This window comes from Hippocampus comes, unplaced genomic scaffold (assembly GCF_001891065.2).
Source record: "Hippocampus comes isolate QL1 unplaced genomic scaffold, H_comes_QL1_v1.1 scaffold283, whole genome shotgun sequence".
Taxonomy (NCBI): domain Eukaryota; kingdom Metazoa; phylum Chordata; class Actinopteri; order Syngnathiformes; family Syngnathidae; genus Hippocampus; species Hippocampus comes.
In genome coordinates, this window is record NW_017806234.1 from 614,066 (window position 1) to 632,078 (window position 18,013).

The following is an 18,013-nucleotide window of genomic DNA, read 5'->3' on the forward strand; positions in this document are numbered from 1 at the left end:
GGACCATCTGTAGAAGTGTACGAACGCCACTATCTCAAGTTTCTGCATCAGTTTTTCTTTTCTGTAGTGACAGACTGTATTTACACTTGAAACATACGTTTTTAAGCGAGTGGAGGGATTTTACTTGATAGGTGAAAAGGCCCAATCCCCATTCTGATTTAAAACATAAATGCACATACTGCATTTCGAAAAATAGGACTACACTACATTCAAATTTGCAGGGCACTCACAAAAATAGGCAATTTGTACTTTATTACATACTTTCTCTGGAAAAACAACATATACCACATATAAACACAGCAAGTTGGCACATTTACAACTCTTCAAACATCCAAATTCATAGAAAAAGAAGTGCTGTGAGAGTAACACACACGACTATTAAATGCTCTCGTTTCTGTCAGTCTGACTTGTAAAATTGCAACAGCAGTGCTAAATATTTGTCCAACCTACTCATCACATGTGAATTTATACCATCAGACACATTAGCTAAGAAATATATTTTGGATTTTACTCCAATCTAGGCACTGACTGGGCAAACATGATTTCATCGAACTAGGTGTAAGGAATCACAGCAAGTAACCAGTGTGCGTCCTACGGTACCTGTAATACATGTTCAACAACAGATTCAGAAATTTGCTGTGTGATCCTGATCCAGCAACCACAAAGACACACCTTTTTTTTCATCTTAGTGAGTGAAAAAAGTGATTCAGAGATGCTTGCACTCGCACACGCATGCAAATAAATTAACATGAAAAAAGTAAACAGTTTTAAGGAAACTTTTTGTTTTTTGGGGGTTTTGAGATCTAAAGTGTAAGAAATATAAGTCAACGCAAACATAAATTAGCAGCTCAAAGTATGGTATACATTCGCATGGGTGGTGGTTTATATCAAACAAGAACGGCGATGGTTTGTGCTAAGTGAGGTTTCGAATTTGTTTTGCTGAAAAGGGGCGAGGTTGCTGGAAATGTGCAGTCAACCGCAATAGCATTGACAAATTTTATTCCGAGTTGAGACTAGATTTTGCAGTCTTTGTACTGAAGAACAGAGCAGTGAGCGATGCATCAAATGGGAAGTTTCCAAATGCAAGCCACGCGAATGACTCCGTCCTCATGAATTTCACTTTGAGTCGGGAACATGCGACCCAGGCTCGGATGATGGGGGCTTGGGCGTGCTCTGATAGCTGCGCAGCAGCACCTTGTGCTTGGTCGTGCTCTCAGCACGGTGGCTCTGCTGCGCCACCAAGAACTCTTTGAGTCTGCCCGTGGTGAAGGTGAGGGTCTGCCTCCTCAGCTTCATCATGTAAGAGTCCTGTAGCCAGGCTTGTGTGAAGCAGTCCCGTGTGGTGGGGCGGGCCCTGAACACACACAGACACACACGTGCACACATTTCATCTTTGACATCATTTGAGCTCTTGCTGTAAAATGAAACTGAAAAGTCTTGTTCAATCATCCCTTTGCAGTGACAACACTTTCCACGATTCTGGGAAGAATTTTAGAAGCTTTTGGAGTGTATCTGGGGGAATTTTAGCATTTGTAATGTTCCTGATGTTGTAAAATGGGCTCAAGCTCACAATATCTGGTTTAGTGATAATGACAATTTAGCATTAGAAGCAAGTGATCTAGTGTGTGGTACTTTGGTAGGAGGAAAAAAACGAGTTATTTCTTGCCTGCCAATGTGTACTTTACTGGATATTTAGTACAATTTAGTGACTCATTCGTGATTTTTAAAAATAAACTTGTCCTAAAACAGTGGTTCTTAACCTGGGTTCGATCGAACCCAAGGGGTTCGGTGAGTCGGTCTCAGGGGTTCGACGGAGCCTCTGTCATGGAGGGTAGGACACATGCGACTCAACATGTTAAATAGTGATGACACGCCCGCTTGGCCATCACTGGCTGCAGATTATCACATGACATTTGAACACTCAAATTGTCCCTAAGTGTCAGTGTGGGCGTGCATGGTTGTTTGTCTCTGTGTCCCCTGCGATTGGCTGGCAACCAATTCGGGGTGTCCCCCGCCTGCTGCCCGGAGACAGCTGGGATAGGCTCCAGCACCCCGCCGCGACCCTAGTGAGGATAAAGCGGTTCGGAAGATGAATGAATGAATGAATTTATTGTCTAATCAGTGCTGTGGGAAATTTAGTTCACTTAGTAATCAACATGTGACTGTTGTGATAGTACGTCGTACAATTAAAAAAAAGTATACTTATCTCTGAAATGTTATTTACTTTTTTCTGTTTTTAATAAATGTGTTTTTTTTAACTAACTTGAATTTGTAAAAAAAAAACATTTTTTAATTTTTCACTCATGAAGGGTTCGGTGAATGTGCATATTAACTGGTTGGGTTCGGTACTTCTAAAAAGGTTGAGAACCACTGTCCTAAAATCTTTGCAGAATGTTTCTGTCAGACTAAATTTGTGTGCCATTTCGTTTATGCTGGCATGGTATTTAGGCCCCGTTTCACCTTACCAGCACAAAGAACACAACTGGTGAGAGTAGGTTCATGCTAAATAGTGAATAAGGCAAGCTAGTGTACATAAATGTCTCGTGTCAACCTATACACAACGTTAACTTCTTTTTCCCAGCAGGGGCCAGTTTTGCTTCATCACATGAAAAAAAACAACGTTATTTTCAATGGCAGCAGCCAACCAAAGGCAAATAGTCAAGACATTAATTCTAGGCAAACAATTATGTTTGGCACAGAGTTTGCAAAAGTTGTGCACGTTTGTAGTTAGTTTTGAGTCCTCCTTCGTGATCTAGAATATTTTTGAAACGAAACAGATTTCTCACCAAGCGTAACTGCTCAGCATCTTCTTGACAAAGGCTGAGGCACTTTGGGAAACGTTGGGGTAAAGTCTCGTTGGGTCAAACTTCGCCATCAGAATCTTAGATTTCACACGCTGAGGATCTTTGTCTTCAAAGGGCAGCTGGCCGCTGAGCCTTCACGTGCATGAAAATACAATTTAGTCTGAATTGTTAATGTGCTGTAAATGAGTTGTACATTCATGTATTGAACTCACATGATGTAAGTCACAACGCCAACAGTCCAAACATCTGCAGGAGGCCCCACGACTTCACCTTTCACAATCTCAGGAGCTTAAAAATCATTTTTGTCAGGGGGGTGGGGGTTGGGGGGGAGCCTCATAATATAGGAATTGATATTGTAGGTGAATGGTTGTCCTTACCCATGTATTCCAATGATATTGCACTCAAGTTCTGCTGCTTGAGGCTAAGTGGGTTGAAGCTCTGAGCACTTCCAAAGTCCACAATTTTGATGGTGTTGAGGTTTGTTACCATGATGTTGTCGGGCTTCAGGTCCAAGTGGAGGACTCGGCGGTTGTGGAGGTACTCGACTCCCTGGAGGATCTGGACCAAGTAATCAACCACGTCATCCTCAGAATAGCGGAACCTACAGTGTCGTGGGGGGTTAGGAGAAAAGAATCAGAATGACGGTGCACTCTCGTATACGCGGCATTTGATGACTCTTTGTGAGCAGCTTACCTGTCTACGAGGCTGTGCAGCAGCTCTTTGCCGGAGCAGTACTCTGCCACCAGCACAACATAGCGAGGCGTGACATAGGCTTCGTGCAGAGCCATTATTTTTTCATTGTGCAGAGATTTCAGGATCTCATACTCCTTCAGCAGTTCCTTTTTGTTCTCTTGAGTGTAGGGAATAATTTTGGCCATGTACATTTTGCCTGTGGCGTTCTCACGGCACTCACGGATTACTCCAAAGCGACCTCTGGCAAAAGATAGTTGGAATGTGTACTGTATGCAGAATGTGAAGTTTCATGATAAATTCTGTACATTTGAGTATTTTTTTCTCACCTGGATTTCTCCTCCAGGAATGTGTAAGGTTTCTGTGGAACCCCTTGGCGCAGAGCCGTGGAGGGCGTAGTGCGAGCACCTGGTGTGCTTCTGGTGGGCGTACAGGTCCCATCACCCATGGGGCTCAGGCTGGATATTTGGAGCACTTTAGGGGAGAAGGACATTAGGGATGGGACTGTAGAAGCTGTGGTGATGGGGATGTACATGGGCGCTAAGGCGGGTTTGGTGGGACTTGAAGGAGGAGTTACAAGAGTGGTTGGGGTCTGAGTCATAGGAGACACAATATTCACTGGACTCTGGAGTTTGGCAGGTATAAATGGTGCAGATGGAACTTTATCGCTGATTTTTGGAGCATCCGTCTGCCTGTTTGTGTTTGCAGATGGGGCTGACGAGGTCTCTATAAATCTTGAAGCCCCATGGGATGATGGCAGCACTGCAGGAGGAAGGGATGCCACTGGGGAGGCTGCATTTTCACGTCCTGTCATCGTGGAGGTTGGAATAATCATCGTGGATGTGTCTGGGACGAAACTTGAGTGGGATGGCAGAGGTCCAGATATTGCAGCGGTCCTAACAATAGCAGCCACGGGTGAAGACTCTTCAGCTGACCACAACAAAACACAACAATACAACATATTAATACAAATATTTGGCTGCTTCTGCATCTTCAGCCTAAAATTGCAGTAATACCTGCCGAATCCAAATTGACTGGAGCTGAACAATTGCTATGTGGCCCCTGTCCTGCCTTGTTCACACAGAACACGCGAAACCGGAACACGTCACCTCTTGGTAAGTCAGTGACATTGTAGTAGCAGTCAACCACTCCGGTGGCAACAGTTTGCCACGTTGAATCTCCTGAAGTAACAAGATGTAATACACAGATTTTCTGAAAAATGTTACAACATGAATGATATTTATGCTAGATGAAATAAAAATAGAAAGATTCAGCTAAATACAGTACATGCAATATTTGAGTGGAACAGCAAAGTGGCTTAGTAATATCTCCATAGACAAACAAGTTAAATCAAAGTTTCCCCATCTTTTATTGGTACAATTTTATAGGTTATTTTCCACCTTCCGTCTTTCTTTCCAATGTGTAGCTGCACGGAGGCTTGGTGTCGGATGGCTTCCACAGCACCAGGGCAGTGTTGTTATACGTCTGAGGGACTTCAGGGGTACCAGGTCGCTTGGGAACATCTTGAATTGTTATGAAAAAGAGCACCAAATGATGTGATGGTCACTGTTTTTGACAGAATATTTTGCTCAGTGTGTTTCAAGATGATGACTGTTGTCTGTTTTTCCATATTGTTAAAGATAGGGAATGAGAATGCCAAATAAACTCTGGCTTATTATTGAAACACTGGTGGTTCAATAAAAAGTAAGACAGAAAAGCAAAACCCTCGAAAGGAATTAATTGCGGTGGACATGTCGCAACATCTGAGACACACATGATTTACTGCTGCAGTGCAGAGGGAGTGTCGGATATTTTGATGAGGCTTTCGGCTTTTCAGGGGTTGCCAGAGCGAGTCACTTGCATGTTTTTGTTTGGAACGGCTTCTACGGCGGATGCCCTCCTGGGTACAACTCACCCATTCACCCCAAAACTATTACGTGGGTAATCTCACATAGTGCGGTTACTATTCTCCCATTAGAGCTCATTACAAGTGTATTCATTCCATCCCCTTTCCCATTAAAACTAAAATTGTTCTGTTGCATTACAGGAATTATGTGGTCTGTGAAAAAAGATGAGAAAATTAGCCGCGAGTACCATGTTTTGATGACTGCTTGGATGACACAAGCCACTTACAAGCTATCGTCAATGTACAAGAAGTGGTGATGGCAGCGAGGGGGTTGGTAGCTACACACTCGTACACCCCAGCATCTCTTTGACTGCACTTCAATATGGTAAGAAGCTGCCTGCCATCCGGATGGGAGATCAGACTGATTCGGTCATCCGCATCCAAAGCTTTCCGATCTGTAAGATGAAAAAAAAACCCATGCAGACAGCACAGAATCAGAACTTGGAATGTTTGTGTTGTGGTACAGCAATTTTTAATCCTATTAGCGCTAGGATGGAAGCAAGAGACCTTTCATCCATGCGATGTCAGGATGCGGACTTCCGGCAGGGAGACAACTCAGGGTGACCTGTTCTCCCTCAAGCAAGATTTGGTCTTTGAGTTTGATGTGGAACACAGGTGGAAAATCAGATGCGGAACGGGAAAATTTCTGAGTGCGGGAAGTCTCTTCCTCTTTTGGGGCGGGTAAAATGAGGTCAGTCTGAGAAGGTGTTTTGTCTTTCTTGCTCTTTGTCAGACCCCACCTGTCCCATCTAGACCGCCGGTCGTTCTCTTTCTCGGACTGAATACTGGAAGTGGATTCCATTGATTCCTTTGACGCGCCCATGCCTGCCTGTTTTGCAAGCTGATTCTCAGGCACGCCCATTCCTTTCAGTCCTCGCCCCTCGGAGTGTGAGTGGCGATGACGAGAAAACAGGGGTGTCTTCTTTTCCTCTGTGTTCTCTTGTCTTTGGTCTGACAGGCTGCGGATTTTTGTGGAGGTTCCTGCGACTTTATTCTCAAACTTCTGTCGCATTGCAAGGATCGGAGAATCAGTGAGCCTCCTCAGCTGTTGCTCTTTCTGACTTCCCTCTGCAGTTTTATCCTTCCTTTCCTCAGACTGGCTCCTTATTTTGGCAGAGATTCCAGCCATCATTCCATCCCCTTTCCCATTAAAACTAAAATTGTTCTGTTGCATTACAGGAATTATGTGGTCTGTGAAAAAAGATGAGAAAATTAGCCGCGAGTACCATGTTTTGATGACTGCTTGGATGACACAAGCCACTTACAAGCTATCGTCAATGTACAAGAAGTGGTGATGGCAGCGAGGGGGTTGGTAGCTACACACTCGTACACCCCAGCATCTCTTTGACTGCACTTCAATATGGTAAGAAGCTGCCTGCCATCCGGATGGGAGATCAGACTGATTCGGTCATCCGCATCCAAAGCTTTCCGATCTGTAAGATGAAAAAAAAACCCATGCAGACAGCACAGAATCAGAACTTGGAATGTTTGTGTTGTGGTACAGCAATTTTTAATCCTATTAGCGCTAGGATGGAAGCAAGAGACCTTTCATCCATGCGATGTCAGGATGCGGACTTCCGGCAGGGAGACAACTCAGGGTGACCTGTTCTCCCTCAAGCAAGATTTGGTCTTTGAGTTTGATGTGGAACACAGGTGGAAAATCAGATGCGGAACGGGAAAATTTCTGAGTGCGGGAAGTCTCTTCCTCTTTTGGGGCGGGTAAAATGAGGTCAGTCTGAGAAGGTGTTTTGTCTTTCTTGCTCTTTGTCAGACCCCACCTGTCCCATCTAGACCGCCGGTCGTTCTCTTTCTCGGACTGAATACTGGAAGTGGATTCCATTGATTCCTTTGACGCGCCCATGCCTGCCTGTTTTGCAAGCTGATTCTCAGGCACGCCCATTCCTTTCAGTCCTCGCCCCTCGGAGTGTGAGTGGCGATGACGAGAAAACAGGGGTGTCTTCTTTTCCTCTGTGTTCTCTTGTCTTTGGTCTGACAGGCTGCGGATTTTTGTGGAGGTTCCTGCGACTTTATTCTCAAACTTCTGTCGCATTGCAAGGATCGGAGAATCAGTGAGCCTCCTCAGCTGTTGCTCTTTCTGACTTCCCTCTGCAGTTTTATCCTTCCTTTCCTCAGACTGGCTCCTTATTTTGGCAGAGATTCCAGCCATTTTAGACTCAAACATGCGCCTCATAGCAGACACGGCGGACTCATCAGCTTTTGTTTGTACTTTTTCTTCCTGCTCCTTTGTGTCCAAAGATTTACTACGACCAATTGCCCAAGTAACCCTCTTAGGGGCTGCACTTTCTTGAGTAGCCAGAGTCTTTCTTTCCTTTGATTTCTCCACTTTTTTATCAGCTGATGTTGATCTCTTTCCACGCATTGACCACCTCCCTATAAGGCTTAGCCCTGCTTCTTTTTCCTTATCTTCCCGCAGGTCTTGAACTGATTTGGACTTCTCTTTGGAGACCATTTCAAGGGGGGCTCCTCTCTGCCCCGGCCTGTAAACCTCATCGTCTGGATGACCAATCTTACGGTTCAGAGTCGGCGATTTTTCTTCTGATTTGTTTCTGGCTAGCTTTCGAAGGCTGCGAGTCAAAGATGACTCCCTCTTTTTGAATCTGGCTTCAAAGATCTCCTCTGAGTCAATGTCTTTGATATCTGTTCTGAGTAGTGGTTGGCGCGGCACGCCAGGAATTTCTGGGTTCGAAGATGAGGAGAGGGAACTAGAAGATCGATCGGCATTTGCCACTTTGGCAAACACAGCCGGGTGTTGAGGCGAAGGAGCGATGTCTTTGCGCTCATGGCCGTTCAACTTGTCACAGACTTGGTCAGATTTTGCAGATGACTTGGCAACTGCTTCTGAGGCACTTTCATATGCAGATGAGGCCTTTGTGTTTTGTGAGGTTTCTTTCTCTTTAATCATTTTCTCTTTATTGATACGGAGAGCTTTCCTTTTGTCCTCTGCTTCGTCGTCCTCTTCTATCACAATTAAAGGAGCAACAAGTGCGAATGATCTTGGCTCATTTTCTGCTAGGTCTAACTTTTCTTTATTGGTCCTTTTCTCTTGATTTTTCTCTTTGTCCTGTTGGTCCACTTCCCCTGTTGCTGGGTATATAAATGAGTTGCGCTCCGTGGGTGACTCCATCATCGTTTGTTCTGTTAGGGCAGACATGGATGTTGCCTCCTGAAGCTTCTTCCCCTCAGTGCGGGCAGTGCTTATAGATGGGATTTCTAAGGGAGCGCCATACCTGCGATGAAGGGGCATGGGTTCAGAATCTTCTTGAGTGAAGGAAGCGCTTTTCTGAAAAACTTTGGTCTTTGGTGTGTCCTGTCCTGCACTTTCAGAGGATGCAGCTCGCATGAGTGTGGATGGCCCGGCTCTGGATCTCCTCAGATTGCGATCGAGAGATGCTGTCTGTCTCTCATCTTCCATGCCAAGTGTTTCAAATAAGGGCCCTCGCAGGCCGCTCATCTTTTTATCGAGGGTACCGCCCCTGAGGAGCCGTTGTCTCATGAGCTCCAGTTTCAAGGCGTAATCCTCTTGGCTTAGCTTTGTCATTCCAGGGCTTGGGCTACGATTGGGGAGTTCAAGAGAAACTGTCTTTTTCAAGCTCTTGTTGCTCATTTCTGCCGCATCATTGATATCACCATGTTCTGGGTCCATGTGAAGTAGCAACGCAGAGTCAGCAGAACTGCCTCTTCTCATTGTTGATCTTCTTGCTTTTGTTTGAGACTCTTCCGTCTCCGTACTTAATCCTTTTTGAAGTGGAGCTCTTTTTGCCTGATGAATTATCTGCTCGTCTAGGTTTTCATCTTTACGTGTCACACTTTCACCAGCTTCTCCCTTGATACCAGCTGTGCCCAGATTGTCCTTAGTTTTATCAGCAATATGAGTGGGCCTTTCTGTGACGTGTTCATTCGCGGGAATCTCATTGAGGGAGACTCTGGAACCGGAGAAGAACATAGATAGTGGCATAGGAATGAAGGGAAGCTCATCCACGTCTGCTTCTGAGTCGGAGGACGATGAAGGTGGTGGAGAGCCTTCTTTTAAATGCCGCGGCACGGCAATGGACACATGGCTTGATGCGTCATTAAGTAGCTCTGGGATTGTTCGCATCACCATCTTTGATTTGTAACTGATTAGGGAGCGCTGAGGGGAAACCATCAGAACAGAAGTGATGAAGAGCTGCATGGTGCAGGCATACAATAGACAACCATCTCACACATTATTTGGTATACCTCAACAATCTAATGGGATCAGAAGGAAGATGCTAATCTTTGTCATTCCCTTACAAAATTACAAAGATCGTTTTTTATTAACACATGTTTATTTTTGATGTTAAAATTTCGAACACTCATGGCATGGAGCCGCATATGCTGAGTTGAGCTTTTTCCTCAAAGTGCTTGTGATGCCGTTATTAGGAAGCTTAATTACGATTAGAAAAAGAAGGAAGTCATTAGAAAACACAAGGATGGTTCATGTTTGCGATCTCGCCGCACAATTTAGTTGATGAACAAAGGGGCAATAAAGGCAGCTAATGTGGCAAACGGAGTGACTGTTTTAACAAAGTGAGCACCTCAAAAGTGCTTGCTGGTAATGGCGCGAGCGGGGCAATTGACTCGGAGTCTCTGAGGAAGGAAAAGAACTAGGGCAGAAAAGAAAAACGTGTTGAGAACCAATGAGTTTTTCTTGCTGGTGAGGCCGCTTTCAAGTGCCTTCAGTGTGATGCTGCTGGCGCAACACAGAAAAAGCAAGAATGATTTTTATTTAATTGTTTTAATCACATACAGATAAAAACAACATATAAGTAACTTTGTTCTAGGACTGGAAGTGATTTCTATTCATTTCAGTGGGAACAGTTATCTAAGTTTCCAAACAGTCATGGAGTCAATTAAATTTGTGAACCACTATTGAAATAATAACTCTTTGACAGTGTCAAACTGATGATTATTATGCATGTACTGGAAGATGCAAATATTTGCTTGAATCACATTAGATTGTGCAGGTGTACCTAATTTTGAATGAATATTAATATTGTTCTTTTACCTGCCATCGCCTTCGAGACAAAACCTGCTTTAGCCTTGCTGTGCAGATGCTCTTGTTACTTTCTGACTGCAAGATAAAATGGCATGAATGTTATTGAACAGCCATCATAATTGCAAATGAAACGCAAGTCTGCCAGCTACCTTGAACCAAGGATGACGAAGGCACTCAGTGGCACTTGGCCTCCTGAGTGAACAAACACAAATATGCCACAGTTGAGTTACATATACATACATACATGCATACATACGTACATACATCTGAGAGCACTTACAGTCGGTCCACCACCAAGAGCTTGATGACAAACCCCTTCGCCTCTTTGCAGAGGTCAGAGAACATGGTCTCATCAAAGGCCACATTGTAGTTGCGAATGTTTAACACTGTGGCTCTGTCGTTTTCACCGGTGAATGGTGACACTCCTGTCAGACTGGAATAATGCATTTATACACGATATGAGCCACTGTGTGTTAAATTTATGTGCTTGCTGTGTGACCTACCAGAGATATGTAATGACTGCGATCGGCCTGTAAGAAGAAGCATAGACATATAAAGCAGATGTGATGAAATTGTGCTTTCCTGCAAGTGGTGCAGACAGGAGGTGACTCACCATATGTCTGTTGCTCTGGAGACAGGGCTTTGGTTCACAATCTCTGGCGCCACATATTCCGGTGTGCCATACTTGCAGTAGTGCTCCTCGGATGACTCCAGTTTGATGGCATTACCAAAGTCGCAAATACGGATCTGGTCACTGCCGGTAACTGCCATCAAAATGTTTTCCGGCTAAAAGCCGATGAAATACAAGTGCAATCAATTCTTGTAATTGGACACTTATCGGATACATTCCGTGAAGACTCACAGTTACCTTTATGTCAAGATGGGCGATGTCTTTCTCATGAAGGTAGCGAAGGCCTTCCAGCAGTTGCTGAACAATTTGACGAATCTGTGGAGATGCACAAATGATGACGTGATGATGTCTAGGTCATGTGACGGGAGTCCATTGGGGAAAGCAGAACCCAACCCACTTCCAGCTCTGTGACTGTAGTTCTTCTGCACATTCGTTCTAACATCTCCTCGTGACACCTTCAACCCACAGCTGAAGAAAAACAGACTGCACAATCCTTCAGATGATCACCCCAATACACATGTTTTCTAAAAATGTTGTTATTTCCACTCAACAATGACTCAAAGGGAATATGTGGGACTGTACATGAAGAAATTAGAATTCGTGTATTGGATCTTTAGTGTCTTTGAGATAAATTTAAGTTATTTGTCAACTCACTCTGAAGTACATGAAGAACAGTGCAAGATATAAATGTCTGCTTTTAGATATAGCTGCATATACAAAGGATACAACTCCATTATCAGCACCACCAAATTCTTTTTCTCAAAGGCATCATGGAAGAAGATGATCCTCTCGTGGTCCAGCTCGGACAGCAGCTCCATTTCTCGCAAGGCCAAGGCTTTCCTCTTTCCACGAGCAGATGTGAACTTGGCAGCAAAATCCTTTTTAGCGTTCTTCTGAGTCACCCGTTTTACGTAGGAATAGTTCCCCCTGTGACACACAACATGCACATTTGGCTGCATCTTATGGCCCCTTGGGTATCGGTCGGCGCTCTACTAAGTGGTATTTTTTGCTGTTCTGCGGTCATTAGTTTTAGTCTTTACTGTGCCTTCAGTTTAGAAAAGGTGCGACTTGCTTGGCCTTATCACTCACAAGCATGGACACACGCATACCTGCCTATCTCTTTGTGGAGGTCATAGTAGTCTGTCAAGCGTCGCATCTTCCTGAGAATGGTTCCCTCATCTTCCATTGGCTCTTTGTCCTCTTTTTGCTCTGTAGAGATCATGCACACTTTTACAAATATCTGTTTTACCGCCTGGATATAACTAATAAATAAATAAATAAATAAAAATAAAAAAAGAGAGAGAAACTTGGTCAACCTGGAGCGTGTTTTTTGATTCCCATGTAAAGCACAGACCTGTGTGAACAGTCAGTTCAGCTTTGCAGGAGTTGGACGCGGCCAGGTTCTTTGCCGTGCACGTGTACACGCCAGAATGTTCAGGACGGGCATTGAGGATCACAAGAGAATACTCTGGGTCATCATACACAAACGTAAAGTGGCTGCCTTCTGAGAGAAGCAGATCATCCTGTGAAAGATTTAAACAACCTCATGTAATATTCAGAGCTGACTTGACTTATAGGAATGCAACTCTTAAAATAGGCACCTTGTACCACAGAATGTCTGGATCTGGTTTCCCTTCGACCACAACAGCAAGACGGGACGTTTCTCCAGCACACACGTCCACATCCTCCATGATGGTTTCAAACTTTGGTGGCACTGTGGAATGGGTTAAAAAAAATCACTTTGTCACATTGCACGGAGGAAACCAAATCTGCCGTGGTCCAACCTGCCATGACCAGCTGCAGTGTGCAGAGGTCGCTGCCAAACTGGTTGCTGGCCATTACCACGAGCTGGCCAATGTCCAAAGCTCTGACACGCTGAAGCTTCAGGGAGTGTTGATCATCATCCGGCATGCTCATCTCGCACACCCCTGGTTTGTTGACCAATGCCACGCCCCTCCTGGTGAACACAGAAGCAACATCTTGCAGTATGTTCACTTAAGTGACTGGAGAGATGAAAAGTAAATAATTACCTTTTCCAAGTGACTGTGGCGTGCACATGGTTCAGGGTGATGGTGATGTTTACGGGTTGATTCTCAACCACGTACACAATGTCAGGTTTGTCGACGATGACTGGTGCTTTCCTCAAATAAGGTCCTATACAAAGATGTGCTTTGTGTGAATGCTAACAAGCAAGCACTCAGTATAAATGTCATAACCTGCAAAGGGACTTCATTTTTCTTCATGTTTTCCTACAATTGCTCCACCTCTTCTGTCTGCCTGCATGTAGCAACATTGCTCACCAAATTAAAACATAAACTAAGAATAAACATGGGCTTTTGGGATGGGTGTGGTAATCATTTTTTCAATTATTAGTTATGAAAAAGAGCAAAGCAGGGATGTTATTTTTTATTTATTTATTTTTTTAATGCGGTGGTATAATCCCAAGAGGGAATATTTGCATTATATCAACTCGTCCTATCCGTCTAAATTGAAAAAAATATATATATTCATGCATTCATACACAATTTCTGAGGAACAATTTTAACTCCGAGCGGAGTTTTGCACTTGTGAGACAATGTGTTTAAAAATGTGGGACCCTTCATACCTCTGTCTTGGAGCTGGACCAGATCTGTGAATGGTGAAGGCCTGCTAAGTGTCTTGCCGGTGGACGTCAGGACCCTGAAAGCATAGCGGACCCCCTTGGAAAGGCTGGTAATGGTGTAGCTGGTTTCCCTCAAATTGGATGCCACGGTGGACCACTGGATGGAGCCCAGGGCTTGCTGCTGGAGGACATATGACAAGGAGCCTGAATCTGCAATGAAACAAGAAAAGCATGAAACCACACAGCACCAAAGAGACCATCCAACTCTGCCAAGACCTTTTATGAGTTACTGGCAAAATTCTAAGAACTCATTGGCTGGATTCAACAACTGGATCTAGATCCCACAGAATCACAACAAATGGCATTAATTAACAAATTCATGGATTAAAACAACCAATCACAGACTTTCACAAAGATGAGGGAAAAAAAATATTCAACCATAAAATGGATTTAATCTCTTTGATTTGTTCCAGCTGAGACTTATAGTTTTTCCTGTGATGGCCTCAATGACCGGGGGGCCATCAGGTGGATCTGGAACAATATCTGTACAGAAAGTACAAAAAGATCTTTTCACATTTTGTAAAAGGAACCAAAAAAAAAATGGATTGACTGTACAGGACCACGGGCTACCTGAAACATATAAATGTGCATAGCAGGCTGCTTTGCCCACTTTGTTTGCAATCACAGCCTTGTAGACTCCACCATCAGCATGACAAGCAGTCTGAATGACCAGAGTGTGCAAATCCCTGTCTGAGGGAGACAGACACAGTTCTTATTTGCCGTCTTGCACTCAAACAGGTCATCGCCTGTCAAGTCTGGTCTTACTCTGGGTCATTTGGCGCTCCTCGCTGCTCTCAATGCGCTTTCCATTGTGGTACCAAGTGATGGTGGGATAAGGCAGGCCCATCACCTTGCAGTTCAGCACCGCCTCTTTGCCTTCAATCACCTCCAGATCAGCGAGAGGCTTGACAAAGTCTGGCATGGTTCTCTTAACCACTTCAGTCTCCAGCTGCTCTGGCTCCTCCGGGATGGATGGCATCTTCTCAAGTTTGGACCTGCAGGGTAACAGATCGGATAATGTAAAAGGCCCACTGTTTGTTTTACCTTTTTCTTTCCTCTGCCAAAAAAATGATGTTGTCATTCTTGCATCATTTCTCATAAATAGAAAAGTTGACCTAACCAACTTACCAACAATGTACGGATAAACAAACTAAAACTAGCAAGTCACATTAAGGTTGACTGCGTATCATCCCAAAAGCATTTAGGAAATTAGAAATTGAAGTACAACACAACTCGAGGGTCTTGATATTAATCATAGCCTATCTGCTGACTTGATTACCATATTGGCCCGAATATAAGACGGTGTTTTTTGCATTGAAATAAGATTGAAAAAGTGGGGGTCGTCTTATATTCGGGGTCTAGACATGATACCCATTCACGACGCTAGATGGCGCCAGATATCATTCAAGCGAATGCTGAACTCGACTCCCCAGGCCAAAGTGAACCCCTGTCACAAAGAATAAAAATAAAAATAGCGGTAGCACAAAGAAGAAAAATACAAAATAGCGGTAAGAAAGAAAAGAGAAAAAAATAATAGAAGAGATAACAGAAAATGGAGAAACGTAGCGACAATCTGGAGAAAAGTGGGTCGAAGATCGGCCAGGTCAACCGGCAGCTGAGGAGAAGTTATGATGTAATTTACACTTTAGTTTAAAGATTTAAATGTTCAGATATTAAGATTTGAATGAGGCAAAATAACATGCTTTTTCTCTCAAATATATTGTTATAATCATTTGTTTCAGATGTACTGTAATTATTTTCTGTACACAAATTAATTTGGTGTTCAAAAAGTATTTTTTCAAACTTGAGTCTTGAAAAAGAGGGGGTTGTCTTATAATCAGGGCCGTCTTATATTCGGGCCAATACGGTATATTGTCAGCCTTCAGCTTCTTTGCTTATTTGCTGCATTTCGACATCCTGTTTAGGTCATTGGGATGGTGTCTATGGAACTTTTGCAATTAAATGATATTTGACACATATTGGACATCTCTGTTTGCCGGTCTTTAGTGAGATATTTCTAAATGCAGTGCAGGGAAAGACGCTGTGGTAATTACATTGATACTTTGTAGCTGGGTATCACCATGTATAGTAAAGTCTTACATGTGAGAAGAGACTGCAGCCCTTTGCTCTTGTATGTAAAGCTCCGCAGTACAATCAGCCTTCCCGTGAATGTTCTGAGCCACAGCCGTATAGAAGCCCTCTGTGTCACTGCTGACGTTGGCTATGACAAGCGAGTGACGCCCCCCCTCGCTGAGGATGCACACATTGTCGCTCTCCTCCACTGTGGACTCTGAAGGCACAGAGAGAAGAAACACAGCATTCCTTTGAAGAAAACGTGTTTTAGAAACATGAAAACGCAGCAAGTCAGTTGAGCTTCCCTACCAAAGTGCATCCAGGTGACTTGTGGCGCCGGTGACCCGCTCACCTTGCAGTCCAAGCGGGCCGTGCGACCTGCAATGACCTCGAGGACGTCCAGCTTGCGGGTGAACAGCGGCTCCTTGGAGGGAGTCACCTTCAGGTTTGCGCTGGAGGTCAACTCGTCTACATATGAAATCAACTGCTTTTATTTGCTCATCATCAAGGTGAGGAATCAGTCCAATCAGGTCTGTTGTTCACCTTTAGCTGTGCTCAATTTGCAAGTGTATGTCCCACTGTCGTCCTCGTGCACTGAATACAGCAGCAGGCGGCATCTGAAAGGAAACAGAGTAAAGTAGAAAACAGTCATGTAATGGACTACAAATACTCAATTGGTATGTACTTAAGTGAAATTTTCACATATCCGTACTTCACTTTGTTATTTATATTTCTAGAAAATTTCACTTTGACTGCACTAGATTGTATAAATTAATGGTACGGTTTTGTTTTGATGTTCTATACAGTGTAAAGTGAAAGAAATATTGACAATCAAAACTCCCCATTCAAGCTGAAGAAGTACATACCAGTACATATATTAAGCAAGTGAAGTCAATTCTTTCATGTTCTTGTCATTATCATGAGCTTGTTTAGGTATGCTGTACAGCAAATGTGAAGACCCGGCTATCGAGTGCTATCACAGCTTTAACTACTTGACGACACTCAAGTTAACTCAATAGAGATGCTTTGGTTTTTACTTCCAATACTTGAATATATTCAATATTAGTCAACCGAAGTCAAGATACTTGGGCTAAAAGTAAAACACTACTAGTAGTAATAAACGAAACTACCAAAAGTACCTGATACAAGGCTGATGAGATTTGAAGCATTAAACAAAAGAAAGAACTGACCTCCGGCCATCAAAGTGCATCTTGCAGTTAAGCAGCGCTGGCTGGATCAGCTTCCCATTGGACAGCCAATCCACATCCACATCTGGGGGTCCTGTGATGTGACATTCAAACATGGCCGACTCGCCGGCCTCCACCATCAGCTCTTTGATCTCTCGGATAATTTTCAGGCGCATCTGTGCTGCAGCTGATGATCAAGTACATATTACGGAGACGTAGACATGTACACCGAGACATATACAAAGACAAATTGGTCACATAGCCATCAACACGGACTTTGGATTGCTCACTTTTGACCTCAACGCTGCACTCCTCCTGCTTTGTTCCTCTCTCATTGACAAGCTTGCAGGCATAGAGTCCGGAATCCGACCTCTGTGCTGAGATGATCCTGATCTCATTGGCCCCGTCTTCCATCTCCCTCATGGAAAAGCGTCCTGCTGTTTTGACTGGGACCTTGTCCTTCAGCCTGGGTCAGAAAAACATGGTGACATGGTTTGTGGCAGGGTTTTCAACTGAGCGTGAGGTAATGTCTGGCCACTGTGTTAGTAAAATATATCACCAGTAAATCAGCGGTTTGGGCTGCCCGGTGACTTTTACCGAGATGACAACATCTTGACCCTCAATCACTGCTTGGTCACATGGCCCCACCTTTTTAAAACATACCATTTAGAGCTTTACACATTTGCCTGATGATTACGGCTCCTCTGAGAGGCCCCTACCTGGAAAGAGGGAGGCTCCTTGAAATGGACACTTTTAGTCGAAGCAGAAGCACATCCATGGAGTTCCATCACGCATGCCTGTGGACTCAGGTGCTCCTCATCTAGTCTCCCACTTTGCTCTGGAAGAAAATAATAATAATAATAATAATACATTACATTTATAAGCGCCTTTCAAAACACTCAAGGACACTTTACAATCAAAACAAGAACAATAAAACCACAGATAAAATTATAAATAATAAAAGGAGAGATGAATTTAAACTGAATTTAGCGACTCGAAATAGTTGACGCCGGCAACATCGC

General features: G+C 43.8%; 1 protein-coding gene across 9 annotated transcripts in view; it reads right to left on the reverse strand.

The window, feature by feature from the left end:
- Positions 1 to 231: 231 nt before the first annotated feature.
- Positions 232 to 18,013, reverse strand: part of spega (striated muscle enriched protein kinase a) — a 38,570-nt gene continuing 20,788 nt past the window's right edge. For 7 of the 9 annotated variants that reach the window (XM_019856554.1, XM_019856559.1, XM_019856558.1 and 4 more), the window contains 35 exons: positions 17,711 to 17,829; positions 17,551 to 17,639; positions 17,282 to 17,457; positions 16,995 to 17,178; positions 16,348 to 16,421; positions 16,114 to 16,272; positions 15,832 to 16,021; positions 14,497 to 14,726; positions 14,302 to 14,421; positions 14,110 to 14,214; positions 13,675 to 13,881; positions 13,100 to 13,223; positions 12,854 to 13,026; positions 12,671 to 12,783; positions 12,424 to 12,592; positions 12,179 to 12,278; positions 11,796 to 11,996; positions 11,467 to 11,524; positions 11,307 to 11,384; positions 11,052 to 11,224; positions 10,942 to 10,968; positions 10,719 to 10,871; positions 10,588 to 10,630; positions 10,448 to 10,513; positions 7,547 to 9,550; positions 5,908 to 6,508; positions 5,628 to 5,795; positions 4,895 to 5,017; positions 4,511 to 4,675; positions 3,824 to 4,424; positions 3,498 to 3,737; positions 3,182 to 3,405; positions 3,017 to 3,092; positions 2,787 to 2,936; positions 232 to 1,354 (listed from right to left, as the gene is read on the reverse strand). In XM_019856554.1, the coding sequence (XP_019712113.1) occupies positions 1,117 to 1,354; positions 2,787 to 2,936; positions 3,017 to 3,092; positions 3,182 to 3,405; positions 3,498 to 3,737; positions 3,824 to 4,424; positions 4,511 to 4,675; positions 4,895 to 5,017; positions 5,628 to 5,795; positions 5,908 to 6,508; positions 7,547 to 9,550; positions 10,448 to 10,513; positions 10,588 to 10,630; positions 10,719 to 10,871; positions 10,942 to 10,968; positions 11,052 to 11,224; positions 11,307 to 11,384; positions 11,467 to 11,524; positions 11,796 to 11,996; positions 12,179 to 12,278; positions 12,424 to 12,592; positions 12,671 to 12,783; positions 12,854 to 13,026; positions 13,100 to 13,223; positions 13,675 to 13,881; positions 14,110 to 14,214; positions 14,302 to 14,421; positions 14,497 to 14,726; positions 15,832 to 16,021; positions 16,114 to 16,272; positions 16,348 to 16,421; positions 16,995 to 17,178; positions 17,282 to 17,457; positions 17,551 to 17,639; positions 17,711 to 17,829 (7,721 nt within the window). In that variant the 3' untranslated portion in view covers positions 232 to 1,116. Of the gene's footprint in view, positions 1,355 to 2,786; positions 2,937 to 3,016; positions 3,093 to 3,181; positions 3,406 to 3,497; positions 3,738 to 3,823; positions 4,425 to 4,510; positions 4,676 to 4,894; positions 5,018 to 5,627; positions 5,796 to 5,907; positions 6,509 to 6,665; positions 6,834 to 6,945; positions 9,551 to 10,447; positions 10,514 to 10,587; positions 10,631 to 10,718; positions 10,872 to 10,941; positions 10,969 to 11,051; positions 11,225 to 11,306; positions 11,385 to 11,466; positions 11,525 to 11,795; positions 11,997 to 12,178; positions 12,279 to 12,423; positions 12,593 to 12,670; positions 12,784 to 12,853; positions 13,027 to 13,099; positions 13,224 to 13,674; positions 13,882 to 14,109; positions 14,215 to 14,301; positions 14,422 to 14,496; positions 14,727 to 15,831; positions 16,022 to 16,113; positions 16,273 to 16,347; positions 16,422 to 16,994; positions 17,179 to 17,267; positions 17,458 to 17,550; positions 17,640 to 17,710; positions 17,830 to 18,013 lie in introns of those variants that run through there. The other 2 variants (XM_019856555.1, XM_019856562.1) reach the window with 2 other exon arrangements.